Source organism: Squalius cephalus, assembly GCF_949319135.1.
Source record: "Squalius cephalus genome assembly, chromosome: 23".
NCBI lineage: Eukaryota > Metazoa > Chordata > Actinopteri > Cypriniformes > Leuciscidae > Squalius > Squalius cephalus.
The window spans coordinates 27,458,145-27,469,330 of record NC_137144.1 but is presented as its reverse complement, the minus strand read 5'-3'; the positions used below and the strand labels follow the sequence as shown (position 1 = coordinate 27,469,330).

Sequence of the window (11,186 nt, the reverse complement as noted above, 5' to 3'; positions counted from 1 at the left end):
TGGCCATGTTTCAATTAGATGTGAACTGGCCGGAAAAAAAAAAAACATTCACATTCTGTATGGAAAATTGAACATACTTTAATTTAACCTAAGGCAAAATTGAGAACTTTAAAATACAACATCTGGGAGTTGTAAGCTTGCGCTCGATCGGTCCAAATCCGGCATCCGACCAGCGCGGAAGGGCTTTACGTGTTACTGTCTTTTCTCGTGGCAAAGTATTTTTTGATTAAATGCAATACATTTGAATATTGTATTCTCTCGTTATTTCATCTGACTCCATAAATGAAAAGGTTTTAATGATATCCGAGCATCAATAAATGCGTGCGAACGTTTGACTATTCCTTTTAACTCTTTAATGAAAATAATGTCAAAGTCAGTAAGAATAATCAAATGTAACAATTTATTTGCAATTGTGCATAGTAGCCAGGTGCTTCTCGTGATGTGACTTATATGGAAGTTTTTTCCTACCATAATTAAAATTAAAATGCTTAAAAAGATCAAATAATAAATCAAAGTCTCAAAATGGCTGCACAAATGATAAGTCAAATGCTCAAATGCAATTTCATTTCCTCATTCGGATTTGATTTTTAATTTTCATTATCAACCCAGTATAACCCTGTCATTATTAAATATATAAGTCAAATGCTCAAATCATAATCAAAAGCGTTGATCTTCTTCTGCAAAGGCGGCGTTTCGCTGCCCTGTGACGTCATAAGACTCCACTGCTCAGAACTCTCCTGTGGTTTTAGCCTTGGCTTCAGTCAAAGCAGTTTCTGGAATAACAAGGAAGGTTTGGGGTTTGAAAGTAACTTGCAGGGTATTTTTTTATAGCGAACTCTTTATGAAAGCGATACACAAGCCCAACCAGCCTCTGGAACCTGTGAGCCGTTTACCACCACTGAGACGCGACCAGTCGATCGACGAGATGGACGAGATCCACCGAGAAAAGGTCGGGATATGGTTATGTAATGTTTGCTTTATTAGCATGTTTATCAAAGTCACTAACTTAACTAAGTGAAAATTGCTTTCAACGAAATGTCAACGAATTTGTCAACGAAAATTATGACCAACTGCGTTACCATAAAAATTGTACTTTATGTTACCATTATTTACTGATATTTATTTCAATGCTTTACATGCATACAAATGTGTGTTGTTTCTCGCGGTGGTAAAAAAAAAAAAAGTCCTAAATATAATAAGATAACCTTGTTTGAAATACTATATTGACTGGGTTAAATAGAATTACATTACTAAAAAGAGAGTAAAATACAATTTTCATTGACTAAAACTGTAGACTAAATGTCATCATTTATCGTCGACTAAAGCTAGACGAAATTTGTCATAATTCTGACTAAAATGCAGGGTTTTTTTTATTCACTTTGGTACTATTTTCACAAGTTAGGTGTACATTTTCAAACTCCTAGTACACAAATCCAAACTGATCACACTTGTAACACAGCTAGTCATTCTTTCAAAACCTGATCTCATGCTTTCATTACAGTTATACACTTTTCAGTCCACATCATTGTTTCAAACACAAGATTATTGTAATATGTAATGAGAATATTTGGTTTAATCACAGAAACACAACAGTATGACCTTCTTTCAATTTAGTAATTTTAACAATCAGTTCAACAATGCAAGATACATGTCAAATCACCGTTGTTGCTGAATTAATTATAGTAATACAGGCTATGCCACATTAGAAAATACACGTGCATAACATAACTTATGTAACTGAATCCATAATGTTTGTAATAGTATCTATCCAGTGTGTTATCTAAAGGTGTGATGAAGCACAGCCATGAGGTTCTGTGCTAGAACAGAGTTTGCTGGCAGTGAATACAGTAAATGATTTTGACTATTTGACTGAATATACTGTAGTGGACCTTTACAGATGAAGGTTGAGTTACAGTAATGTAACTACCATGTTTACAGTATCACATGGCATGCATACTGTAATGTAAAATGCTGTATTTGATGCCGTCTGTCTCCCTTCTACTGATGCATCTCTGATCAATCTGATGTTTTACAGTCATTGACTGTTTCCTCTCCCTTATACTCGATTCTGCTTTACAGTGTTTTTCACAAATGGCAAATTTCTCTGTATCTTTCTCTCTCACACACACACACACACACACACACACGCACACACACATCTCGAAATAAATAAATAAATGAAAAAATAAATAAATGTGGCAAAAAATATAATTATACCTAAATAATTAAATAAAAATAGTCATTTCTTTTGTTATCATTTTTTACATTTCTTTGCATATTTATTTATGTACTTATTTATTATTAAGTCAAGTTTGGCATTCCATGCCTATTATCACATTTATTTATCTATTAATTAATTTATTCATTTTTAATTTCCACAGGTTTTGTCCTGCAAAGCGCTCAGGTCCTTCTGGCCTCTGGAACCTGTGGCGAGCCACATAGTCCAACAGAGAATTGACCAGACGAGTTACGAGATCCACCTAGAAAAGGTCTGACGGGGTGTGGTTATGCAATGTTTGCTTTATTAGCATGTTTAATATTGCGTGAAATTGAACTAATTTGGGCCGCTCAGTTTTGAGTTATTTTAGTACATCAAGTCACTAACTTAATTATGTATGTATATGTTGATTTCTCTCTCTCTCTGTCTCAGTTGAGTGAGGCCAAGCCTGTGGTCGACACGAACATCCAAACACCGGCACACACTCAACACAAACTGAAGAAAGTCGAGGTCTCTGATTAATTAATATTCAAACAAGAATGTATTTTCCTGTCATCATTTACCTATATGAGTTTCTTTCTTCTGCTGAACACAAAAGAAGATATTTTGAAGAATGTCAGAATTTATATATTTATTTATTCATTTATTTATTCATTTTTAATTTCTGCAGGTTTTGTCCTCCAAAGTGCTCAGGTCCTTCTGGCCTCTGGAACCTGTGGCGAGCCGGATAGTCCAGCAGAGGATTGACCAGAGACATTACGAGATCCACCTAGAAAAGGTCTGACGGGATATGATTATGTAATGTTTGCTTTATTAGCATGTTTAATATTGCGTGAAATTGAACTAATTTGGGCTATAATAATCCTGCTTTGTGTGTGTGAGAGAGAGAGTATGTCTGAGTGTTTGTGTGTGTGTATATATATATGTGTGTGTGTGTATATATGTATATGTTAATTTCTCTCTCTCTGTCTCAGTTGAGTGAGGCCAAACCTGTGGTCAACACGAACATCCAAACACGGGCACATTGTGATAGATGTGACCATAAAGGAAGAAAGAGCATGGAGGCAGCAGGCTACTGCAAACGCTTAGGGGTTTATTTCCACAGTATGGGGTTACAAAAGTAAAGCAAATGTTAACCCAACTGAGGTAAACCAAGCATACCAAAAAATAAAATAAAAAACAACAAAAAACTTACAATAAAGATGAGTCGCTGCATTTGCCTCTTGAACAATTACAGAGACTACAGGACCTGTTCTCTCACAGAACACCACTTACCCATACATAAACAGTTAACACATTTATACAGTGTTAACCAGCACCAATCAACACAAAAAGGGGGATACGCAGACACATAATGGCCATTACACACAATAAACAAATATGAAAACATCAAATATACATAAACAAACACTTCAAATAATACTATCAAATGACTTCACTTAATAAATGTACTTCTTATACATAAACAAAAGAAAAGGAAGCAAAATATCCCTTGGAGTTCCCCTGGAGCAGAAACATGAATGGTTGCGGCCCGATATTGGCTGGAACCATATATATACTGTACGTCCGGTGTTTCTTTTGACGGTGCACCAGCTCACGGGACTCAGAGTATGTTGAAGATGACGGCTGGTAACATCAACTCCACTCCGAACACTGGTTAACATCGCTCTATAAACTCACCTGTAGTTCAGTACAGGAGCAATCCTGCAGTAGCTTTTCATTAGGATATGTACCAAAATCTTTTAAGCTGACTATCATTAAACCACTTGTTAAAAAACTGCAACTTGATCCTACAGAATTAGTCAATTACAGGCCGATCTCGAATCTGCCTTTTCTGTCAAAGATATTAGAAAAGGCGGTATCTTCAATCACAACTATGTTTCTTTTTAGAAAGAAATGATATCTGCGAGGATTTTCAGTCAGGATTTAGACCGTACCATAGTACTGAGACTGCTCTCGTTAGAGTCACAAATGATTTGCTCTTATCATCCGATCATGGTTGTGTCTCTCGATTAGTGTTACTCGATCTTAGTGCTGCATTTGACACTATTGACCACAACATTCTTTTAAATAGACTCGGAAATTATGTTGGCATTAGTGGAATTGCACTAGCATGGTTTAAATCACACTTATCTGACCGTTATTAGTTTGTAGCAGTAAATGATGAGATGTCTTATCGATCGCAAGTTCAGTATGGCGTACCACAAGGCTCAGTACTAGGGCCGTTGCTGTTCACTCTGTACATGCTACCATTAGGAGATATCATTAGGAAACATGGCATTAGCTTTCACTGTTATGCCGACGATACTCAGCTCTATATTTCTTCACACCTTGATGAAACTTACCAATTCACAAAATTAACGGAATGCTTAGCTGATATAAAAAAACTGGATGACTAGTAATTTCCTACTACTTAAGTCTGAAAAAACAGATTCTAATTATTGGACAAAAAAAACGTCCTCACGTAATAACCTGTCTGCTTCTCTCTATACCGTGACAGGTGGAGTAGTTCAAAAACAGGGTTTTATTGAACAGAGGCACGGAGTGGAACAGCAGAGATGAGCGGTGAGTATATACAGGTGCTGGTCATAAAATTAGAATATCATCAAAAAGTTGATTTATTTCAAGAATTCAACTTAACAGATGAAACTAATATATTATATAGACTCATTACATGCAAAGTGAGATATTTCAATTTGTTATCATTTTGATGATTATGGCTTACAGCTTATGAAACCCACGAAATCAAAATCCCAGTAATTACACAGTAATCCCATGGTCATTGAAGCAGGTTTTGGTTCTTTTGGCAGTGTGGGCCGGTGCAAATCCTGCTGGAAAATGAAGTCAGCATCTCCATAAAGCTTGTCTGCTGAAGGAAGCATGAAGTGCTCTGGAAATGTCCTGGTAGACGGCTGCGTTGAGTGGACAGCACAGTGGACCAACACCAGCCGATGACATGGCTCCCCAAACCAACACAGACTGTGGAAACTTCACACTGGACTTCAAGCATCTTGGATTGTGTGCCTCTCCATTCTTCCTCCAGACTCTGGGACCTTGGTTTCCAAATGAGATGCAAAATTTGCTCTCATCAGAAAAGAGGACTTTGGTCCACTGTGCTTTATTAAATCCAGAGTCAACGCAGGCGTCGACCAGGACATTTTCAGAGCACTTCATGCTGACTTCATTTTCCAGCAGGATTTGCACCTGCCCACACTGCCAAAAGAACCAAAACCTGGTTTCAATGACAATGGTATCACTGTGTAATTACATGTAATATTCAAATTTTTGGGGATTTTGATTTCGTGGGTTTCATAAGCTGTAAGCTATAATCATCAAAATTATAACAAATAAAGGCTTGAAATATCTCACTTTGCATGTAATGAGTCTATATAATATATTAGTCTCACCTGTTAAGTTGAATTCTTGAAATAAATCAACTTTTTGATGATATTCTAATTTTATGACCAGCACCTGTATTTAAGAATCTGAACTGGATAAGGAACTCAGCTGGATGATAATCTTGATCTCTTGTTTGTAGATGATGACTGTGGATACAGCGGATGGCAGGAGACAGAAGACGGACGACAGGAAGTGGGTGATCGGAGATGAAGCACTGAAGAGGAATCTTCGAGGTAGGTAACAACAGGTAAGTGGTAGAGTCTGTGAGATCATGTTAGGACGAGACCAGATAAGGAAGTGAAGGGAAGTGTCTCTTTATAGTGAGAGTAGGTGATGATGTGCAGGTGCGGTGAACGAGTGTGCGGAGCGTGATGATCCCTTTCAGGGTAAATCAAGAAAAAAAGTATACGCTGTTTTAATGAAACAAAACCACATAATTGTACTAGACGTGTGTGAAATTAATTTCTCCCAAACTGAGAAAGTCAAAAAGCGTTAGGTTGTGCTCCTCATTCGCTTTTATAGCTCTGTTATCTTACTGGATGACAACTAGTGACTCAATTGTGTCTGTTTTTATTTCTCATAAAGGATTTATAATACTTGATACTCCAAAAACACATAACTGAGAACTTTATCAACCTGTGAAAATGATCTTACACCACCTCACTAGTGCAGAACATCCATCATCCACTGGATGGCAACACAACCATGCTGGATAAATCCAGTCTCCCTTAGCTTGCTGAAAACACAAGAGAGGAAAAGCAGAAATCATGTCAGCTGGCTATTAAAGCACGTCTGAGACGATGGACGACGGAACAGTCATGGAGTTTCATCTTTATCAAGTATAAGTTTGGCCTCCTGTTCTGTTCTGGCGCATGAGATTATTTCAAGCATTTATTAAAAGAGTTTTTCATCACAGAAGTCTCTGTCACAGTCAGAAGATCCTTTTTTTGTCCAGCATGGAAATGCATGTTCACCTCAAACAGGGAATCGTGGTTATATGGAAAACCTAGTTTTGCATGGCGCACCGTTCAAAGGTTTGAGTTCAGTTAGATTTAGGTTAGATACTGTGTTTGAAGTCTGATCAGAAATAGCCTATAGTCAAAAGTAATATTGTGAAAAATTATTATTTAGAATAGCCGTTTTCTATGTGTGTAACATAAACTGTATGTTAAAGTGATTAAAGCTGAATTTTTAGCATCATTACTCCAGTCTACTTCAGTCTTCAGTGTCACGTGAGCCTTCTGAAATCATTCTAATATACATATTTATATATTTGATGCTCAAGAGACATTTCTGATTATTATCAATGTTGAAAACAGTTATTTATGTGGAAACCGTAATGCATTAATTTGTCAAGATTCTTTGATGAATAGAAAGTTCAAAAGAACAGCATTTATTTGAAATAGAACGTTATTTTTTACTTTACACAGAATAAAACATTTTAAAAGATAATTGCGACTTTTTATCTCAATTTTAGTATTAGTATTATATTAGTATTTAGCATATTAGTAAAAAAGTATTTAGTATTATAAAGTCAGAATTGCGAGATATAAACACGCAATTCTGAGAAAAAAAACATCAGAATTTCAAGTATATTTCTCGCAATTGCGAGTTTACGTCTCGCAATTCTGACTTTATTTCTCAGAATTGCTTGATATAAAGTCAGAATTTCGTGAAATAAAGTCGCAATTGCGTCTTATAAAGTCAGAATTCTGACATCTTTTCTCAGAATTGTGAGATATAAAGTCCAATTCTGAGGCAATTATTTTTTAATAATTGCGTATTATAAAGTCAGAATTTCAAGTATATTTCTCGCAATTGCGACTTTAAATCACGCAATTTTGACTTAACACACAATTGCGACTTTATATCACGCAATTCTGACTTTATAACCTGCAATTAAGACTTTATATCACGTAATTCTGAGATAAAATGTCAGAATTGTGAGATGTAAACTCGCAATTGTGAGAAAAAAAGTCTTGAGATTAAAAAGTCGCAATTACCTTTTTTATTTTTCAATTTGTGTTGGAAACAAGCTTCCATAGGTTTAATGAGTCCATGATGGATAAAAGTAGGCTATCAATATCCGACCCCAAACATTTGGATGAATATATCTAGTGTTGTTCGACTCCACCAGCGAGTTGAAGTGATGTCTAACAAAACTGGTTTAAGAAAGTTGAATGATTATCCTTATCATGAACTATATTTACACAGTACCTCAAAGAAAACCAATGCATTATAACGGTGGTCAAAAAAGCCATTGGATTTCCATCGTTCATGCCCAACAAAACAGCAGGGTAATAGTTTTTGGAGCCTATTTTTGGGAGCCACGTGACAAATTTCACTAATTAAGCAACAATAATTTTTCGGACCACTATTTTTTTTTTTTGCCAGCTGAACATGATCCTTGCTTGTCCAGCAGAAAAAATGCTTTCCTGAAATCTTGGGAAGAGCAGTAGTCTCTGTGTGCCAGGATTTCCCGTCTGTTCCCTGACCTTGGTTTTCCTCCATCTCAATGCTTCACCAGTCCAGCTTTCCTGCCAATCTCTCATTCTGAATGTTTTCTTCATGCAGAAGAAGAACTGAAGGCACTAATGACAGAGTGAATGTGAGCTTTCTCTCCTGTTAAACTGCTGTGATGAGGGAACAGACGGCCATAGCAGATCCATCTGGAAGATTTCCTCAAAATCTGGATCTTCTCTGCTTTCAGCAGGAGTTTAGCAGGAGTGAGGAGGATTCGGTCCTGGAAGTCTTTTATTCAGTATTTCAGTAAGTTTAGTATTACTATGTCTTTATTTATTATAACGCTTCGCTTCAGAAGGCATTCACCCATTGGAGTCATATGGATTACTTTTATGATGGATGGATACTCTTTTTGGAGCTTAAAAAACTTGAAGAGACAGTAAAATATTTTCTTTTGGGGGATTTTAAGAAAATTATGGGTGAACCATGATGGCTGTATTTGGAAATTGAAGCTAAAGCTGTGGTACGGGGAAGGAGAGACTTTTAAAAAGGGCACGGAAATTGAGACCTGGGAACAGGTCAAGACATTGTCCGGACCGAAGTTTAGTACCCGTTATGAGAATTAATTCAAGGAGCTGAAATAATTGATCGCTGGAACAAAATTCCAGAGAAAGACATTGAGAGTAAGCGGAAATTAATTATTGGTCCCCTCTGATTTGGGCGGATAAATCAGTATAGCGCTAAAAATCCACGAGCAGTAGTGAAAAAAGAAAAAGACAGCCATTTATGGGAACATCTAACAGTAAATATTGCACACCAGTGTATTGTGCTATGAGAAATAGATATGGAAGAAAAGGCATGAGAGACATAGGGAAGTTGATAAAATATCATGATTTTCCAGAAGAGGGAACATTGAGTACAACAAGATTAAAAGTGGTTAAAGAGTCGATAGGAACGTGAAAGTGACGTGTATTAATGTGGGTTTGAAAGGAGAACAGTATTTGAATGACGATATTAAAGTTTTCGTCTGGAAAAGAACTAAGAATGTGAACGCAGTGCTAAAGAAAGTGAAAAGAATGTGCAAGTAAATGGGAGAAAAGAAAGTTAAAGGAAAGTTCATAGATGGAAGTCGTAAGAAGATTGAAGGTTAAAAGAAGGTTGAAAGATTTAAGTCTTAAGGGAATCCTTTTGAAGGAAAGATCTATAATAATATTCTTTATAAGTGAATTGATGAATACAGGTTGATGTAAAATTACAGATAATGACAAAATATGAGTTGCAAAATACATTGAAGTAATTGAGAACTTGACAACTAAAATTGAGATGAAATGTTTAGATCAAATAAGTAGAGGCAGTGTTAAAGGATTAACAGTTGCTAAATGTAAAATGTAGAAAGGATTAAACAAACAGTTTGTTAATGTTTTGAACGTGGAGGAATAGTTGACCATGAAAGAACTAGGAGCTGATGTTTTGCTTTCAAAAGATAAGCTTGTTATTGGCTGAAACAGTTTGCTTATATGAATCTGGTGTGTGCTGTGGCTGAGATGTCCAGTGCGACAGAGACACTTGTTTAAAATAAAATACATTCTGGCAAAGATGCCTTAAGATGGGCTAAAGTTAAAAGATGGTAGATAAAGTTTGATTTTAGAAGTTATGAGAGTACCAGTCCTGAATGCCTCAGAGTCTCTCTCATTCAAAGTCAGCTAAAAGCTGTTATCTGAGCCTGTGTCATAATATAGTAAGGCACAGTGTTTTAGTTGGAAACCATAGACATAGAGATGTTAAAAGAAATCATGTTACAGGCAGTTAATATTTTATACATTTAGAGGGTAAATGCTTTAAAAGTAAAATTAAATGACTTTAAAGAAGTTTTTAAAATAATAATGACCTTAAATGATAGAAGGTTATGTTTTGACTAGTTTATTTTAGGCCTAGTAACTTCTTTGTCTGATTTTAGCCTCCACCATGAAACAGGGCCGATGGCTGCAGATACAGACGTAGATGTACACTGAATACGTTGTGATAACTAAATTCACTGAGTATAAGCTCAGTACTGCGATATTGCTGATTTGAAGATGTTTAATGGATTTTAGTGATTAAATACTGTTGTTATTAACCTGTCTCCCTGTGTTAACACTATTAGGCAGTCCAGAGTGCTCTGGTGACTCTTGAATGTGCCTTGAATGTTTTTTATTTGTTGAACATCAATTAAAATTTTAACCTTAGATGGGTTTAAACGTTTTTTGGATTTCCAAATTCGGGGAACAGACACAGTCTCTATGTGATGATAGCTAGGTGAAAGAGGCTCTATGTGATGGGATTTATCTGACCTTGGTGACGCGAGGCCGCTAGCAGACGGTCGGTTTAGCCAGTCTGTCTGCTTCCTGACCTGAGCCCCAGATTGTCATGTTTGAGCTCTAAGACTATGAGCCATATTACTAGAGAGAAGAGCAGCACCATCCCAGGAGGGATGAATACCATCTCTTTTCAACAGGTCAGGTCTGCCCCAAAAACTTTTCCAATTGTCTATGAATTCTATATTATTTCGCGGACACCACCTCGACAGCCAGCCATTGAGTGAACACAATCTACTGACTATCTCATCACATATTCTCTTTGGGGCTGGCTTGACAGGCCGTGGCCCAGTTGAGAAATGACAACTGGGCGCCTAGTGAAGGGGAACCGGTTACCCGTGGAACGAGTAACCTCGCTTATTGTGTTCATAACCCAGTTCGGCACTTGGGGATGGCTCGCCAGGCCTCGACCCGTGTGGCTAGGGGTTGAATGAAAATTGGGGATGGCCCGCCTAGCCAAGTCAAGTCAAGTCATCTTCATCTTTATATAGCGCTTTTAACAATGTAGATTGTTTCAAAGCAGCTTTACAGTAACAAACGGATAATTTAAGGTAACAGAGATTGTTTTGGCTTTATAGCGGTTCTTGAATAAAGTTATTTTCCAGCTAAAGTTAGTTTTGATTGATTCACTTCCGTCGCAAGGATCATTAGTTAATAAATTAGAGGCCGCTGAGACGACACCATTCTCTCTACACAGACTTTAAACGCGAACCTGTGAGAAACGCTGATGGGCGCTCACGTGCGCATCAAGA

The 11,186-nt window shown here is 36.8% G+C and overlaps 1 protein-coding gene across 2 annotated transcripts; it reads left to right on the top strand.

The window, feature by feature from the left end:
- The first annotated feature begins 754 nt into the window (after nucleotides 1-754).
- On the top strand, nucleotides 755-6,227 carry LOC307151714 (uncharacterized protein). Of its 2 annotated transcripts, XM_079859835.1 has the most exons (7): nucleotides 755-949; nucleotides 2,382-2,489; nucleotides 2,651-2,728; nucleotides 2,889-2,996; nucleotides 4,719-4,783; nucleotides 5,757-5,850; nucleotides 6,203-6,227. In XM_079859835.1, exons 1-5 carry the CDS (start codon nucleotides 842-844, stop codon nucleotides 4,725-4,727), a joined length of 411 nt encoding a protein of 136 aa, XP_079715961.1. In that variant the 5' UTR covers nucleotides 755-841; the 3' UTR covers nucleotides 4,728-4,783; nucleotides 5,757-5,850; nucleotides 6,203-6,227. The 2 variants fall into 2 exon arrangements, with proteins under 2 accessions (XP_079715961.1, XP_079715960.1); XM_079859834.1 differs by lacking the exons at nucleotides 4,719-4,783; nucleotides 5,757-5,850; nucleotides 6,203-6,227 and adding an exon at nucleotides 3,193-3,561.
- The last annotated feature ends 4,959 nt before the right edge of the window (nucleotides 6,228-11,186 follow it).